Source organism: Ylistrum balloti, unplaced genomic scaffold (genome assembly GCF_031769215.1).
Source record: "Ylistrum balloti isolate Yb309-2 unplaced genomic scaffold, AGI_CSIRO_Ybal_v1 Utg369846, whole genome shotgun sequence".
In the NCBI taxonomy this organism is placed as follows: domain Eukaryota; kingdom Metazoa; phylum Mollusca; class Bivalvia; order Pectinida; family Pectinidae; genus Ylistrum; species Ylistrum balloti.
This window is the reverse complement of record NW_026782001.1, coordinates 348,157-368,544: the sequence shown is the minus strand read 5'-3', so window position 1 is coordinate 368,544 and position 20,388 is coordinate 348,157. Positions and strand designations below refer to the sequence as shown.

The 20,388-nt window shown below is 34.3% G+C and overlaps 1 protein-coding gene across 2 annotated transcripts in view; it reads left to right on the top strand.

Annotated features, from left to right (window-relative positions):
- Positions 1 to 20,388, top strand: part of LOC132545396 (myelin regulatory factor-like protein) — a 101,278-nt gene that overhangs the window by 10,821 nt on the left and 70,069 nt on the right. For both annotated transcript variants that reach the window (XM_060209085.1, XM_060209084.1), the window contains exon 2: positions 17,778 to 17,850. In XM_060209085.1, the coding sequence (XP_060065068.1) occupies positions 17,778 to 17,850 (73 nt within the window). The remainder of the gene's footprint in view (positions 1 to 17,777; positions 17,851 to 20,388) is intronic.

The following is a 20,388-nucleotide window of genomic DNA, read 5'->3' as shown; positions in this document are numbered from 1 at the left end:
TCAGATTTCACAAGAAAGCTTTTCTCTGTGTGTGATCTAATACTGTGGACCTTTTTTGTATTTTTTTAATGCACTATGAACTTTAATGGCAGTTGTTCTGATAGATAATTCCATACATTGCTCCTTTTGTATTTATAGCAATGGAGAAAAATTAATGTGAAGCTAGTGTCCTGATATTTTTTGTTCCAACTTTATGTCTTCAAAAAAATATTTGTCTTCAAAGCTCCTCCTGAGCATGTTGGTTAATTTCAATGATTTTGTTTATATCATAATAACCACCAGATGTTGTTCACCTATGTATTTTTCTGTCCATTTTGGCCTTTTTTTTTAAGGAATTTGTGTTACTTTCCTTATTGGTCATGTTGAACCTTGTTCAGACAGCTCCTATGTAAAGACTCTTGTTGATGAAACTTGACATGTACCCTATCTATTTCCTGATATTGTCCATCTGGAAATTTTTTTTCATTTTTATCAGAATGTAGTCATTATCAAATCCTGTTCCTAATTCCAGTGTTAGGGTTTACAGAGATGGTATGTACAACTGTCAATGTGGTTGTTTATGCATATATCACATTATCCTTGGCCATGGCAGTTCTAGTCAGAACTTTGTCTGTGATTAGATATTAAGCCATGCAGTTTGTCAGGAACAGTTCTTGTACCATCACATTGCGTATCTGATTTGTCCATTAGCTAGGTAACTGACATTGTCTCACTTTTTGTGAGTTTGTATACTTAACTGCTATAGAAATCCATTTTCTGCTCTACCATTGTCTTTCATGTCTGGAAGAATGACATCATTTTACATCGTGAGACCTGATATTGGTGTGACTGTTGGCAGTTAAACAGTTCAGCCATTAACAACAATGTCTTTAATAGATGTACTTATGGTCCTTGGATGTTACATACACTTTTTGTGTCACCTGCAGAGCTGGCTGACACTTAGGGATTTCGCAAGGGTACAGATTAAGTTCGATTCCTGGCTGTCTGTGACCCTTTTTGGCAGAGTTATGCCCCTTTCAACTTAGAAAATTTCCTGGAAATATTGTTTTCTTGATTTTCTTTGGTTATGCTTTGAGTTATGAAAATACAATTTTGTATATGAGTTCTTGTTCAAAAGTTACGCACCGAGTTCTCTTCTTGGCAGTCTGTAACCCTTCTTGGCAGTGATATGTCCCTTTGAACTTGGAAAATTTCTCAGGAATATTGCTTTGCGCAGATTTCCATTTATGCTTCAAGTTATAGAAATGAAATTTTGTAGTACAACTTTATGGTTGATCGTTGCACAGTTCAATTTCTGGGTGACCATGACTCTTTATGCAGGCGACACATATAGTTCCGAGGAACTCTTGTGTAAATAAAGGATTTGTTATCTGTGTAGTTGATATTAATTGTAGTGAAGTTAAAAAAGCATTAGTTATACCTTTTCATAAGATTTTTTATGCTCAACAAAGTCATGGGATTTAATTATTTAAAGAACAATGACGTACATAGCTTGTGGTTGTCTTTCTATACTCAACAGCAAAAAATAGTGATACACTTATTGCTATATATGGGCGTATTTCTGGAGAAATGCATTAGTATGAAAAATGATAAAAGATGTAAAGCAGATAATGTATCTACTTCACGTTCATTAGTCACCTGTTTAAATTAATTTCATGTGTAAAATTGAGGAACAGACTGATTATACATGTATATATATTAATTTGATTTACCAGTATTAATTCTTCCACAAAATTCTTGAGTACTAACTTATTTCTGCTGATTTAGTCGCCCATCTAGTTATTTTGATCTTGTTTCACCAACAATGTAGCGTAATATATTGGTTATCAATAAAATTACACACCCCCGACTCCACTGTCCTGGTAAAGCTCCGATACATAGAGCTTGACTGTCTACATTAACTAAGTCATTAACCCATTAGCATCTCGGGTTAGTGTGTAAAACAGCATACAACAGGTCTTGTGAACCACAAGATTTAAACACTCACAACTTAATTGGTTTTTTAGAAATAATTTATTCAAGTTATCTAAAAATTAAATGTATTTAAGTTTGGTTTATATATATAAAGTTTAAAACATAAAGTACATGAAGAATTTATCTCAATTTCTGAAAACTGAAAAAAAAATGATTATGATGATTTTGTTACATGTATATTTTGTTAAGCTGACAATACTTACTAAGATAGGATCTGTTGATTTTGTAATTAAGACGTAACAAGCTTGAACACTACATTCTCCCTCCCATCTCCTGCCTTTATTGATTCAGTCTCCACCAACACTGACAACAAAGAGCCCAAATTAAGACTATTTTGTTTTTGTGATTATAAACGTGATTAGGTTTCATTGATTATCCATATTTTTAATTGATCCAGAATCTTGAAAATTGATGTAGAAATGGCAACTTCATTATGCTCGAGTTTTATCAGGGATTGGTAATTATTGTTGAGGTTGGTTGTGCCTAGGTCAGATGTTTGGGAAGGGTCGATTTTCATTATTTTGACCCTGTTGCATTTAAGTCTTTGTTTGACGAGACTGAGAATTAATTGCTATTCTTGGAATAAATTTTCTTAGGAATATGGTAAGGGGTGATTACCTGAGGTGTATACTTACTTGTATTTTGACCTCTGATAGTAAAATATTTGTTTGGGGAGAGGAAAGTAATTAATCTGAGTCATTTATGGTCACTATCAAATATATATTTTTTAAAAAATGCTTTTGTCTGTATCCTGCTGTGTTCAGGTGAACTTTGTACAATTTATAGGCATACATATTTTTGAAGATCCATAAATTATTTAATGTATTTGAAATTTAGCTTGCTAATATGTAGGTCTATCAGTTTTTGCTCCTATAAATTACCTTGACCCACTTTCTCAGATGTTCAATGGACTTCTTCCAAATGTCTGTAAGACCTGCTAAGATAATAAGTTATTAAAGTTTATGCAAAGAAATGACCTTGACCCTCACTGTTGATATATGTAAAATGTTATACTTCCAAGAGACCATGTTCTGTTCTGCGTTATTTGCACATGCAGCTAATGGTTTGGTTTTTAATAGGGTATATAAATACATTAAAATCCAGGATGTATGAACAAACAAGGAATTTTATGTTATAGTAAGGTCATTGCCATTCTAGAAACTCCTCAGCAAGTATAAAATATTGTAAAGATTTGGTTGGTCAGTTATTCTTTTCATTATGTGATGAATATTATCATGGTCATTATGATGGTTTTGCTAGGACATATATGTTATATAGAGATGTTAGGCAGCAAGTGTATACCATCCAATGTTATATAGGTGTTTGGCAGGGTATATAGGCCTGTATTTCCTGTTTATATCACATATACCCTGAGCTGAAGAAGGTCCTGACAATTAAAGGAACATGGTATAGTGTACTTTGCTGAAGAATGTATAAGTGATGTTGCCAGTACTTATGACAGCACTAACCTGGTATAATAGTGGGACTTTTTTGGACAGCAAGGGTCATTTTAAAAGCGGAGCCTTCTTGTAATAGCTGGTGACTCTTACTGAACAACATACAAGAGCTGACTTTCAAGGGCAATTGATATAAAGTTTCTTGTTGCAACACAGGCAATGATATCACAGTGTATGATGGCCGGCATTTTCCCTCTTGACTTCTTGTGAAACATAACCTGTCCTGGCAAAGTCCTGTGTTCTACCAAATGAGAACTATTGCAGCCCTCTTCAGGGGATTGCGAAGACACTTTAAAGTCTATGAATGAAGTAATATCTGTGGTTTGTCTTTGGATGTTTTAAGACAGTAAGCGATGAATAAATAAAGTTATACTGAGAAGAGATATTACAACAGAAGGACATTTATGGTAAACTGAAGGACATTACGGTAAACAGACATTTACGGTAAACTGAAGGAAATTACGGTAAACTGAAGGACATTTACGGTAAACAGAAGGACATTTACGGTAAACTGAAGGACATTACAGTAAACAGAAGGACATTTACGGTAAACTGAAGGACATTTACGGTAAACTGAATGACATTACAGTAAAATGAAGGACATTTACGGTAAACAGAAGGACATTTACGGTAAACAGAAGGACATTTACGGTAAACTGAATGACATTACAGTAAAATGAAGGACATTTACGGTAAACAGAAGGACATTTACGGTAAACTGAAGGACATTACAGTAAACAGAAGGACATTTACGGTAAACAGAAGGACATTTACGGTAAACTGAAGGACATTTACGGTAAACTGAAGGACATTTACGGTAAACTGAAGGACATTTATGGTAAACAGAAGGACATTTACGGTAAACAGAAGGACATTTACGGTAAACTGAAGGACATTTACGGTAAACTGAATGACATTTATGGTAAACAGAAGGACATTTACGGTAAACTGAAGGACATTTATGGTAAACAGAAGGACATTTACGGTAAACAGAAGGACATTTACGGTAAACTGAAGGACATTTACGGTAAACTGAATGACATTACAGTAAAATGAAGGACATTTACGGTAAACAGAAGGACATTACGGTAAACAGAAGGACATTTACGGTAAACTGAAGGAAATAACGGTAAACTGAAGGACATTACGGTAAACAGAAGGACATTTACGGTAAACTGAAGGACATTTATGGTAAACAGAAGGACATTTACGGTAAACTGAAGGACATTTACGGTAAACAGGACATTTATGGTAAACTGAAGGACTTTACGGTAAACAGAAGGACATTTACGGTAAACTGAAGGACATTTACTGTAAACAGAAGGACATTTACGGTAAACTGAAGTACATTTACAGTAAACAGAAGGACATTTACGTAAACTGAAGGACGTTTATGGTAAACTGAAGGACATTTACGGTAAACAGAAGGACGTTTACGGTAAACTGAAGGACGTTTACGGTAAACTGAAGGACATTTACGGTAAACAGAAGGACATTTACGGTAAACTGAAGGACATTACGGTAAACTGAAGGACATTTACAGTAAACAGAAGGACATTTACGGTAAACTGAAGGACATTTACATAAACTGAAGGATATTTATGGTAAAATGAAGGACATGGATGGCTGTATAACTGATGACTATTTTTGTATGGCTGATGTTGCCAGTGATGTAGAAGATCGGAAGTTTGTTTAAAGTCAACATCAGTGTAGTTTAAAATCCAGGAAATGATTACAGTTAGTTGACTGGGTACTTGCCGATGGCAGTAAAAGATGTGTACATGACAATAGTGTCAGGGTGGGGCATGTTGGGTAATGAACTGCTCTACAGGCAGCTGTATAATAAACCTCTGTGTACTGGGAAAAGATGATTTTGTTTGACATGTTACACAAATCATTCTACATTTTACAAAGACATAGTAAATCATTCCACTCTATAACATCAAGCTAGGGGCTAGGATACCTTAATGATCCCTGTAATTCATTCATGTATTAACTACTCTCTCTAATAGCTTTCAGCATTTAGACCTTTTTTGTGTGAAATGCAGACTTATTTCACTTATCTGAAATGATGGGAAGAAAGTGGATGAGCTAGAACAAAAAGATTTTTCACTGTTGTCATCGTATACTTACTGTAAAATGTAGATATTGTGCTATGTATTTTACATTACACTGTATATCTTTTTCATCATTTACATCTTGTATCTATAAAATCATTTCCCACAGGGGACATGTTGTTATTCTATGCCTGTTTAACAGGTAATGAATTGGTAATGCATATAAAAATGTAGATTTAGTAATTCATCACGTTTGGATTTAAGAGTCCCATTGCTTTTCTACAGCATAGTTATAGACATAATTGCGAGTTAGAACAATTCGATCTAAAAAAAATTTTTTTGCTTTTAACATTGCCTTTAAGTGCATACATGCAGAACAGTCAATACATGTATACATGCTGAAATGTTTAAAGGTGGGTTTTTTTTCAATAACTATTTACATTATAAAGATTTGATACAAGTCCATCCATCCACTTTGTGGTCAGCACTTACTTCACTCCTAAAGATCATTTTGAAAATTTAGGTCAACAGATTAATTGTTTATATAATATTATTTAAAGTACAACTTTGAAGAACCCTTTTAGCACTGAATTTGTCATAGCAAAACTTAATTTAATTTAGCGGTTTTTTTTTAAATTTGAAATAAATCAACAAATTATTTTAAATGTAATTTTGAACGACTATCCAACCCAAATTTTTTCAATGAAATTTAAATATGTTTTATTTTGATGAGATATGAATCTGAAAGCAAATTGACAAATTATTTAAAGTGCAACTTTTAAAGAACTATTTGAGTTTTCAGTATATCACTGAAGTTAATTCAGTTTTGACAAGTTTAATATTTAAATCTGAGACATCAGCATGTTTGCCTGTAGTTGTAGTGTTAACTTTGTTAATTAATTCTGTGAATTTTTTATTGAAATCTTGCCTACCAGGAGTGGCCATTTTGAACACAGACATCTACACAAAATCCTTATTTAATCTAAAAAGCAATAAAAAGAGGCAAAAATATGAGCCCAAGAAAGAAACATTTAAACAGATAGCCATGAAACCGTACAAGGAGAATCAGACCAGATGTTTCAAAGGAATGAGTGTCTTCAGGGACATCCACAACTTAATCTATATCCACTATATATAAGCAATATATCACATTCCAGAAATATAACTACTGTCATCAATACAATCTATCATTGAAATTATGTCAAATATTGCAGCACAAGGCAATAGAATATTTCTCAATGAAAGCTTGATTACAACCATGATGTAGTCATTAATTGATTTTGTCTATTTCTAAATTTGTATTGTTAATCTGTTTACACTTGACAACTAAAACAGAAATTCAGGAGCTATATAGTTCCAGTATGTTTTTTCTGACTTACTTATTAAAGTAAAATGTAAGAAGTAAAATACCTTTATGATCGCTTCACAGAGATTTGATTCTTGCAAAGATTCATCTTGTGAAAAAACCCACTATACATCTTATGTAAACAATGTATATATAGTGAAGAAATAACTATGTTAAGATTCAGATTAAAATTTGGGACCAGATCATTAGGGTCAGACCAGACCAAATTGGGACAAGACCAATAACGCCAAACCAGACAGAAGCAAAGTCTTTAACCAAGCCATTGAGACCTGGTCAGACCAATATGAGACCAAAAATCAGGGACCAGGCCAATGAGACCTAACCAGAGCAGACCAGACCATTTTTTACAGTATGCCCACATCTATTGTGTTTTCTGTAGAAATGCCAAAAATACTAATTCCTTGCCCTGTAATAAGCCCACCTTGTATCTCAGTGAGTCATCAGTATTGTGTTGCCCCCTCTCACTCTGTGATCCCAGGGGTTGCTGCAGGATATAAATCACTTGGAGATACACTAATTCGTAAATGAAAGTGGGTCCTATTAATTTGATGCTACTGGCAGTAGGAGCATGAAACCATACTAGGGAGAGAGGAGGGGGGTTGTTTAGAAATGCGTAATGTTCCACGATTAACACAGCATGAAATGATGCTATATAAAAACATACATTAAACTATTCCTCTGCATGTCTGATAAGGAGTACACATTGTCGCACATCCTTCATGCCTGTTATCTGTCTATTATCTGTGTGCTTTGGCCTTTATCTGTGTCAACCGGATAATTAGGACGTGATTAGGACATCAGAGTATCACATGTGATCCCTAGGATAAGCGATAGTGATGGAGTATTTAAAGGCTAGTATACATGTATTTGTAGGCTCCCCTACTGTTATAAAGGGTTTTTATGTCACCTTAAGTAGGTGTTTTGTAAACCAAATACATGCTTGATAAAATACAAATTCATTGTAGTACATTGTCAGCTGAACGTATGGTGTACAGCAGTGTATCAGCATATATTATACTAATGCATTTTAGGTTGGTAGCCTTCTCAAATTAATTATAAAATTTAAATTAAAGGCCTTTTTTTTTTAACTTACCGGTATATGCTATGACAGGGGACCCCAGGATATACACATTTGTTGCCTAATGTAAGGAAATTCCATACAGCTTAAATTTAATCATATGAAAACATTATTGAAGTAAAGCAAACCAATTTACGGATATTTTCTGTCAGTTTTGTAGAGCAATGGAATTTTCATGTGAAGGAATTTAGTTTTGTTAAGGAATGTTTGTGGGGATCAGGGCCTCTTGCAAATGCCTTCTCCTCTGTGTCATGGAAGCGTGTATACTTACTATTCCTTAAATCTGCACAATGACAAATAAATACCATATTAATGAAAATAAAATAATTAAAAGATAAACAACAGAGGAATATTGAAGACCACCAGTATATAATGTATTTAAGATGTGACAAGCCAAGACACTAGGGACAACTCTAGTGGGCTGTGTGCTTATGGCAAGAACATCCAAATAGCATTTGTACAATAGACATGAGTGAACTTATATTGATACCAGGCATGGATGTTTGAAAAGACTCGGCAAAAGACACACAAGTGAATAGCACATTTTAATCCAATTTTAAATCGGATACAAGAGAGGCAAACATTGAATTAAATACATCGTACAGCTGTTTCATCCATGTAGGACTGGTCAGTAATGCTAAGGGTCTAAACTTCAAACCTAGGAGGTGACTGAGAAAATCCAAAGTGATCAAAACTGATGTCCGAATCTAGATGAGTAGGTACACTAACTCCATAATTTAGAAAACTTTATGAATTTCATATCTCTATATAAATTTTAGAAAAATGTCAAGTATACATGTATATTCTGAACCGTGCCACTATTCAAATGAATTAAAACGTGGCATGCAGGTTAAACAATATCATACAGCTGTTCTAGAACTCCTCAGTGATGCTACTTCATACAGCTGTTCTAGGACTCATCAGTGATGCTACATCATACAGCTGTTTCGTCCTTCTAGGACTCATCAGTGATGCTACATCATACAGCTGTTTCGTCCTTCTAGGACTCCTCAGTCATTCTACATCATACAGCTGTTTCGTCCTTCTAGGACTCATCAGTGATGCTACATCATACAGCAGTTCTAGGACTCCTCAGTGATGCTACATCATACAGCTGTTCTAGGACTCCTCAGTGATGCTACATCATACAGCTGTTCTAGGACTCCTCAGTGATGCTACATCATACAGCTGTTCTAGGACTCCTCAGTGATGCTACATCATACAGCTGTTCTAGGACTCATCAGTGATGCTACATCATACAGCTGTTCTAGGACTCCTCAGTGATGCTACATCATACAGCTGTTCTAGGACTCATCAGTGATGCTACATCATACAGCTGTTCTAGGACTCATCAGTGATGCTACATCATACAGCAGTTCTAGGACTCCTCAGTGATGCTACATCATACAGCTGTTCTAGGACTCCTCAGTGATGCTACATCATACAGCAGTTCTAGGACTCCTCAGTGATGCTACATCATACAGCTGTTCTAGGACTCCTCAGTGATGCTACATCATACAGCTGTTCTAGGACTCATCAGTGATGCTACATCATACAGCTGTTCTAGGACTCCTCAGTGATGCTACATCATACAGCTGTTCTAGGACTCCTCAGTGATGTTACATCATACAGCTGTTTCGTCCTTCTAGGACTCCTCAGTGATGCTACATCATACAGCTGTTCTAGGACTCCTCAGTGATGCTACATCATACAGCTGTTCTAGGACTCATCAGTGATGCTACATCATACAGCAGTTCTAGGACTCCTCAGTGATGCTACATCATACAGCTGTTCTAGGACTCATCAGTGATGCTACATCATACAGCTATTCTAGGACTCATCAGTGATGCTACATCATACAGCTGTTCTATGACTCCTCAGTGATGTTACATCATACAGCTATTCTAGGACTCATCAGTGATGCTACGTCATACAGCTGTTCTAGGACTCATCAGTGATGCTAAGGGCCTAACTTTTAAACCCAGGACAAATGAGACAACGCCTAATTGTAGGAAAAGCACTGAACAGAAAAAATTGTAACAACTATGCAAATAATTACCAGACATGGGCTAATTGTGCGAGTAATACAATATTTATAAATGTAGGTAGTTTGTATGGCGATTCAGGCCTGACCATCCTGTCTCCATCCATCAAAGGTTTGAAATTCTCAACAGTTCTAAATTTAGGTTTATAAATTCACAATCATTATGTATATAGGTTTGGATTTATGGTTTCATTAAGTCCAACTTTGACATTTATTATCTATAACATAACATGAATATTTTGGTAGCTGACATTGAGGCATGCTGTAGCTCGCCATAAACAAAGCGTGATGGAAAACATGGGCTGTATAATATCTGATATGTATAGTAGCAGTATCTAAAAATCTCTTATTGTAACAAATCAAAACTTATGAAATTTTTATGTTAATTTTCATAATAACAAAAGGCAAGGGCATTGTGTGATTTGTACATATATACTGTCACATTATGACTTTTTGTCACTTTTTTTTTTTACATTTTTGTTGAGAAAGTATATTTATTTAAATAATATAACACTCCCTGATTAGTAAAACATTAGCATTTCATATTAAATCTTCAGAAATGTTTCAAAATTTTATAACTTTCTTATATACTCAACAAAAAAGGAAAGGTTAACATGTTTCCTTGGCGAATACCTGTAAATGAGTGAAAACAAAATGACGTTTGTGCAATATTAGAAAATGGTAATGTTTTACATTACAAAATCCAAGGGGGTTACCAAAATCATTCAAGCGTGAAAGTCTGTAGTAGCGAAAGAGCTGCACAAGGTTTTCTGAGACTAACTTGTATCTTCGCTTGAATTTCATAAACATTCAAACTGACAACTGTTCCTTAGATCCTTAGGACTTAGAAATCACTGAATCTTGCTATCTATCAACTTTATCATTATGCCCTGGCTGTCACAAGTACACAGAGAAAGGGCTGTAGGCATGATCCAGGCTGGGAGTCTCGCCGTTGAGTTGCACGGCATTTTGGTTGCAGTGTTAAGACAATTTGCCATTTGGTAAGTTGTTTAAACCAAACTGGGTCAACATCCGATCGTCCCCGTCGTATATGATTGATACACTTCCGCAATCGATTCGTAATCGCAGTAGAGACTACAAGGACATTGTTTTGGCGTCGTGTGTCTCCCCAAACAGTCCGCAACAGGTTGAGGGCCTACCAATTGAAAGCGCGGCATCCCTACACTGGACCCAATTTGTTGCGACATCACCGTAATAATAACTGGACCCGTGTTCACCGTCGTTGGGCCTTATGACAATGGAACAATGTTCTGTTTTCAGATGAGTCCAGGTTTTGTCTGTGGGGGGACTCATACCAGGCTTGTTGTGTTAAATGGCAATTTAACCAGCATTCGATATCGGGACGAAATTTTAAGACCAGTGTTTCTGCCATTCTTAAGACGCCATGGCGTTGGCGCCATTTTTCAACAGGATAACGCACCAGCGCACACCAGTCACGTCAGCAGAACTTTCTTGCAGCAGAATAACGTACAGGTGTTAGATTGACCATCTAAATCACCTGATTTGTCACCGATTGGGCATGTCTGGGACGTTCTTGGGCAACGCGTGAGAGAACGTCAAAATCAGCCGTCAAACTTGCAGGAGATAGCCCAAGCCTTGATCGCTGAATGGAACAACATCTCTCCTCGAATTATCCGCCGTTTACGAGTTCCATGCGATGACGCTGTAATGCTGTTTACTTTGCAAATGGTGGCCATACCCGTTACTAATGGTGTTGCCTTTGAAATTGACCCCAACGTCCTTTACAGTCGAATAAAATCAACTGAACGCAAAGTTTTATAATGAACCATAACTGCAGTTTTATCAGAATTGATCAATTACTTTATTCCTACATGATTGGTAAGGATTTATGAAGGGGTTAATTAATTAATCACAGAATAAAGTAGTGTTACCTTTCTTTTTTTGTTTAGTATATATGCACCAAACACTGTGAATTTTTTAATTTTCTATTATACCTTAGAAAAAGATATATGTTCCTATCTGTCTGTAATGAGAATGAAAATTCTTCAGTCATATATCTATTGCAGTAATATGCATCCACCATACCAAACATTCCCAAACATCCCCCACACCAAACATCCCCAAACAACCACCATACCAAACATTCCCCAAACATCCACCACACCAAACATCCACCACACCAAACATTCCCCACACCAAACATCCACCACACCAAACATCCCCAAATATCCCCCACACCAAATATCCACCACACCAAACATCCACCACACCAAACATCCAACACACCAAACATCCCCCACACCAAATATCCACCACACCAAATATCCCCCATACCAAACATCCACCATACCAAATATCCCCCACACCAAATATCCACCACACCAAACATCCCCCACACCAAACATCAAACACACCAAACATCCCCCACACCAAACATCCACCACACCAAATTTTGTTGGGATCCAGTGCCAAAGTTGAACACATCAATGCTGTAAGAAAGAACAAACAGATAAATATATATGTCAGACAATCAATTTAAATGAGAAGAATATTATGTGAAATATCTTTTGTTGTATTAAACTGGCATTGACAGGATGATAATAATGGTCTTAGACTTTGGAACTCTCCTGTGTTGAAATCCTTTGTGATGGTTGCTTGGTGACTAGTCTGTGTTATGATGTCATTGGGTGTTTGGAGGTCATGTAGTATTATGTGGTACTAAAATAGCTCCATTACATCTGTCAGACCAGTGTTTGACATGTCCACCAGACTGTGGAGGATTACATTATATATTCAAACTGTGCCATGTTTTACTATAAAACAGTACTTGTCAATATCCTGTTTCTTTAATTTGCTTTCTATGTACCTTGTGTTTCAGTTGTCTTCTTGAATTTGAAAATCAAATAAAATTCGACAAATGTTGCTCAAGCTTTTCTGAAAAAGAGTGTGACAATCTGGGATGTTTGAAATCATCATGTGACCAGGAAATTTTGTTGATGCAGACCAAAGTGTTGGGATTTTTCCATGAAAAACTCCATTAAATGGAAGCAGTTGTTGTACGACTAAAAATGGCTTTTGTCAATATTTTCCTGATTAACAAAAAAGTAGAAATAAAAAAAAAATGTGGTCATGAAAGGTTCCTGCTATAATTGAATTTACTGTTAGTTAGTGGTTAGAAATAAGTCTCTTACTAAACAAGGGTAGACAACCATATCAGGCACTCTAGGGAAACAGACCTACAGTCTTACTCACATGTTTCTGATGACACATAAGATGAGCCATCAAGAAATTTTAAAACTGTTACTTAATATCATAAACAGTTCTGATGGCTTTAGCTCCTTGAATGTTTTCTGTGTACCAGAGGGGAGCACGCTGTTACAGGCTCAGCTATCTGATAATGATAAGCAAAGAAGATCCAACAGACTGTCCAATGGGCATTTAGAGGACTTCTGTAACTTATTCAGAGATGTCAAACCAAGTCAACTTGTTTATTTCATATCCATCTGACTGTATTAATGAACTAGATTGATTGAGAAATATTGTCGGTTTATTGAATATGTAATGTGTTCTTCCAAAAAATAAGAACAAAGTAGTTACTTTCAGATGCAGTAGTGTCTTTTTTCTGAATTGATGAATTGAGATTTCCAGAAACAGAACTTTTTCTTGTTTCTTGTTTTCTGTAGAATGCTTTCTACATTGCAAATGCTGACATTTTCAAAAGAAGCATTTTTTTATAAATAGATGTATATCAGATTTCAAATAAGGTATTTCAATTTTAATATATCGAGAAAGAAGTGGAACTTGTTACTTTAATGATCACATGCATGCACATTTAATCCTAATTTTAGTTTGAAGTGAGGATTGTGAAGTATGTCGTGCACCTGATGTTTCAGATACATTTCATTTTGTGTCAGATTCCTATCAATAAGAGCTGTTTATGTGGTGTTGATCAAATTCCTCTACATGCTGTGTATTATGCTTTATATCTCCAAATTTTGACACTTAGGAAGGTAAGTTATAATATCATATGTAGCCAAGCAACACAGGAACAATTTAATTTTCTTATAAACTATGTATGGCCTTATAATTAGGAATATATACACAATTATAAGGCTTAATTAACATCAACACAATATGAAGTAGGATATGAAACATACAAGGTGTTAGCTGTTTAAAACGGAAACTTGTTTAAATGTCGTGGAGAGTTTTGTCATTACTTACAAGAACAAAGACAGGCTGTTAAGAGACAGACTTACATTGTGGTTATAATATATACCCTTATATAATACAGTTATAAATAATTACACCAAGCTAGGTATCAATGTGGTCCATATCTAAACTGACCACTCAAGTAGCACTAAATATGATAGGGGTCAACATTGGTATGATACAGTGAACTGACTGACTTAAGAATGACCAAACAAACTGACCCGTGTTACAGTAAACTGACTGACTTAAGAATGACCAAACAAACTGACCAGTGTTACAGTAAACTGACTGACTTAAGAATGACCAAACAAACTGACCAGTGTTACAGTAAACTGACTGACCTAAGAATGACCAAACAAACTGACCAGTGTTACAGTAAACTGACTGACCTAAGAATGACCAAACAAAACTGATCTTGTTGGACTGGAATACATTAGCATTGCTTAATTATTTCTAATATAAACTTCTCTATAATATGCTATTGTTTTAAGCCAATAATAAGCCCAGGGAACCAACACATCACATCTGACAGGGGATGGGCTTATTACAGGACAGTTATATAGCATTGGCTGACACAAAAGGGGATGGACTTATCACAGGACAATTAGATAACATTGGCTGACACAAAAGGGGATGGGCTTATTACAGGACAGTTAGATAGCATTGGCTGACACAAAAGGGGATGGGTTATTACAGGACAATGAGAAAACATTGGCTGACACAAAAGGGGATGGGCTTATTACAGGACAGTTAGATAGCATCAGCTGACACAAAAGGGGATGGGCTTATCACAGGACAATTAGATAACATTGGCTGACACAAAATCAGGGGATGGGCTTATTACAGGACAATGAGATAGTATTGGCTGACACAAAATCAGGGGATGGGCTTATTGCAGGACAACGAGATAGCATCAGCTGACACAAAAGGGGATGGGTTATTACAGGACAATTAGATAACATTGACTGACACAAAAGGGGATGGGTTATTACAGGACAATGAGATAGTATTGGCTGACACAAAATCAGGGGATGGGCTTATTACTGGACAATCAGATAGTCTTTTCTTGCCATTTTACTGAACAACTATGTATGAGTAGTCTTTTTACTGGGCATAGGATTCTTTCTGAATAAATTTAGTAGTTTTACTTGTTTACTCAATTACAAATTAAGTTTATTTCTAGTACACGATCTTCACACTGGACTCAATTAGCAAACAAACAAAAAAAAATACAATTTTGACATTGGATTATGTCAGGAACATACATCATATTTACAATCAAACTTTACATTTTGATTTTCCAAGTATTTATCAAATCAGATTTTAAAGGAATTTAATGTTGATGCTTGAACTAAAGTTTTGACAACACATAGGGCAAAGGATTGCCTATGGATTTCAAATTTGGAGTACTGTGGGAATAATTCCTCTGAGTGTCCTCTTATTGAAATGCTGTAAATTTTTCACCAGTAAATTTGTAAAGCATGTGTGGTACTGTGCTTTGACAAGAAAATTTTACCAGAAATCCGGAAGACAATACACACTTATGAAGCTAATGTTGCAGCGTTGTGTGTTTATGAATTTAAAGAAACGAGGTCAGTACTGATATAAAGTCCTTAGCTGTAACTGCATCCTGACATACACAATAGAAATTTGATCTGTGATATTTCAAGCCTTTGTTTACAATCTGCTGCTGTTGTTTCAAACCCCTAACAAAACGTGTTCACCTTTGATAGTTTTACTGCCACAAAATCTAAAATAAATGGATTTGTATGGACTTTGCTCAAGTTCATGGTGTTTGTGTATACTTTGGTGTACTTTTTTCAGTATGGGAAGACTTGGGGAATTGACTAAAAAAAACTTACTGATTTTTTTTGTAAGCTGAATCATAAATGAATGTTTAAGGCCAATTTTGCCTAATGTTAGAAAAGTATTTAGTTTTTTTGAAGTTACTAGATAACTTTAAATGAATATTGATTTTGATTATTGTCTAAAGCCAATGATCATTGCTGTGTTATGTTACAGATCTCAAGAATAATGTGTCCTTGTTTGCACATTGTCTACGTTGAACCTGTGTATAGTGAACTCTGTAATTAGTTATACTATTGAGAACCTTATACAGAGGATAACACTATTTTTTAATTTGATCTTAGAACTATTCTTTATAATGGTAGCTCTGACTGAAAGTTGTCACAGGTTTGGCAATTTATCTGTAAAACTTTATATCATAATGCATCATCTCCAAATGTACAACACTAATTATAATTTACATTTCTAGTATAGAGCAGTACATGTTTGAAATGTGAATACAGTATTGTATGTAAACATACAGCTAAATCATTGTTTTTATTTACCTGTATTATCTGTAAGAGGTGTTGCAATACATGATAGTGGTCATCTCACCTGTGTGGATGTGTATATATACTTTAACCTCATTATCTGCTGTGATATATGGCACTTTATACCCGTACATCAGAGTGCACAGGTACACAAACTGACACCTGTATACACCAAGAGTGTCATCACTGACCTGTAAGGTTCAAAGCATGATCATTAATCAACAGTCAAATTACCTCCCGTTGTTAGGATGCCAACATACTTCTGGTATATCAATTATCTCCCTTTGTTTGACATATTTCCTTTGTAAATTAATATGCTGAGTATTGTTATAGGTGTGAATAAAAAACAGACAAAAAGATAGGTTGAATAGATAAGAATGAAGCGTATAGAAGAAATCTTTCACGCTTCAGTGGTTTTACAAATTCAGAAGATTACTTACTATAATAGATTTATGTATTATATGTAAATATTACAAGAATGAAAAATAATTAAGATATTTATACCTGCAAATGTACCATGTTACTTTTTTATGATATACAGCTTGTTACATTTGTTATCAGATCAATCTTTTGCTTACTATAGTGTCACAAGGCATCAATATTGATCATTATATGATCACAGGACATCAGGATGGGTGATAAATGATAGAATACTGCTGTATATAGTTACTGTAGTCTTGCTGGAGTTTACAGTGATCAGACATTTTTTTTGACCAAGTAATTCAAGCATTTTTACTCATGTTATATGCATTCAGAATTAGAATTCTGTATTTGAATTGGAAAAATCTAACTTGAATGACATCGGGGTATTTTGATTTATTGATTTGATGTTACATTAATACTGAGGTATTTTGTATGAAGATTAAAACTTGAATCAAAACTTCATGAATTAGTTTCTCTTGTCTTAAGTTATGTTGCATACAAGCAACGGAAATTTAATTACTAATTTATTGTTGCTTTGTATAACATATTTCATATGTGTTACAAAATACCTGACCTTGACCATGGCAAGCTTCTTAGCCTAATTCAAGTATCATATTAACACTCAAACAAGGAATCTGCTTTAATTATTGCTGTCTATTACAATTAACAATCGTTGTCCTAAAATAAAAATTAATTTGTATAGATATTAGCACAAAAAATCTCAGGTTAGATTTAAAGCTCGCACCAACGATTACTGGACACTAAAAATTAATACTCACTGTATGTTAATTTTGGTGCCACAGAAATGATCTCAATGATAAATGCTCAATGATATTGTTGTATGTTTGCAGGTCGAGATTTCAACATTGACCGTGAGGCCATAGAACAACTAGAGAGATACCTGACTAGCAGTGATGGAGGAATGTAAGTTAATATACTTACCAACCACTTTCTTACCGAGTTAGTCTCTGGGTTATTCTAGAAATCAAAATGCATAATATCAATTACCAGTATTGTAATTTGATAAAATATTCATAGGCTGTTTAAGAAATGGAAACCAAAAGATTTTTGTAAAAAGATTTGAATAATGGAATAGAAATCACAGAGATTACAGGATCTTAATAATAGAATAGAAACCACAGAGATTACAGGATGTTAATTATAGAATAGAAATCACAGAGATTACAGGATTTTAATTATAGAAAAGAAATCACAGAGATTACAGGATCTTAATAATAGAATAGAAACCACAGAGATTACAGGATGTTAATTATAGAATAGAAATCACAGAGATTACAGGATTTTGATACAGAATAGAAATCACAGAGATTACAGGATTTTAATTATAGAAAAGAAATCACAGAGATTACAGGATCTTAATTATAGAAAAGAAATCACAGATTTTATTTATAGAATAGAAACACAGATTACAGGATTTTAATTATAGAATAGAAATCACAGAGATTACAGGATTTTATTATAGAATAGAAATCACAGAGATTACAGGATTTTAATTATAGAATAGAAATCACAGAGATTACAGGATTTTAATTATAGAGTAGAAACCTCAGAGATTTTAGGATTTTATTTATAGAATAGAAACCACAGAGATTACAGGATTTTAATAATAGAATAGAAATCACAGAGATTACAGGATTTTAATAATAGAGTAGAAACCACAGAGATTACAGGATTTTAATTATAGAATAGAAACCACAGAGATTACAGGATTTTAATAATAGAATAGAAACCACAGAGATTACAGGATCTTAATTATAGAATAGAAATCACAGAGATTACAGGATTTTAATTATAGAATAGAAATCACAGAGATTACAGGATCTTAATTATAGAATAGAAATCACAGAGATTACAGGATTTTGATACAGAATAGAAATCACAGAGATTACAGGATTTTGATATAGAATAGAAATCACAGAGATTTCAGGATTTTAATTATAGAATAGAAATCACAGAGATTACAGGATTTTAATTATAGAATAGAAATCACAGAGATTTTATTACAGGAATTGTTCATAAATATTCTATTGTTAGAAAGTTGGTAAATGACAATTAGATCTTCTAAAGAATTCATTTATCCAGAATAAGGTAATAAATATAAAATAGAGTAAAATTTTAATGTTTTGGTTATAATAGATGCATGAAGGATTATGTTAAATACAGATTACAGAATTACAGATGATGATTATTCTGTCTTTTTTTTTTGGCTTTGATAGTAAGAAAAAGAGCAACAAAATAAATTACATATGAGAACTTAAGTAGCAGCACCATAAGATAGGCATATTCCACAAAACTTAAAGCCGATAGCTAGGTATACCACCTTAAGTAATGTCATTGAGGGTTTCCACCGTTTAACTAGACAATAGAACTGATGATGAAAACTACCTTCAGTGTTGATATTAAGGCCAAATGTGGACCTAAACAGTGAAAAATAAGGCTGTGGGATTACACATGAACGTTGGTTTATGCACAGTAAAATATGGAACTGTACATAAAATAAGTTCAGGAATTTATTGAGATTTTAATTCAGAAAGATGTAGAGAAAGCTGCTCTTCCCAAAATTGTGAAGATGAGAGGAATTTGATTCTTTGTCCTGAATCTCTCCCCCAACACTTATATCCTCGTACAAGAAACAGCATAAGATTTGCTGGTTTTGTTTGCTATATGGTTAAATTGATCATGTTAAGAAAAGCTTAGTCATAATATTGGAATGAGTGATTTCCAGAATTTACAAAACAAGCAGACATTTTCCAGAATAAATATAATCTAGAGCAAGCCCACATTGGGGGCTCGATCGACAGTTTACTTTCTGTATATTCACATCGCATGATTCATTTCCCTGTTGACCTTCGCTAACACAACACTGACCTCAGGCATTTCACTGAAGTGTAGGATCTAGTATTGACGAAATAATGATATTAGGTAGTGTGTTATGATTAAAAGATAATATACTTGATTGAAAGTTAATGACGTCATTCCATACAAACACCCTTAAAGATGATTGAAAGCCAAAGAAACCATACAAATTTATCACTTGAATCTCGGAAACTCTTGTGTGTTATGTTAACTTTATCAAAATGTCAGTGATAAACGTATAGCTGAAGTAATGACAATAAATTATACTTAAAGACCATTTATGATTTTTATTGAAATTCATCCAGGAAATTAAGCATTATGATATCAAAAATGAGATTGAATATTGAAGACAAAATGTAGCCTTTTTAGTGTTTTTGTCAGTTATTCTGAATATACACATACAAACTGATAAAAAAAGACAAAGATTTGATATAAACCGTACATGTTTATAAAATGAGAAAGTTTTTATACTGTATCTTTGGAATATCTCTCTTCAACAGATCTGAAGGATTCCACCTCTGTAGGGAAAATCTTTTATGCTAAAATCAGCGTAATTAGAATGCTTTTATATTGCTATGAAGTCAA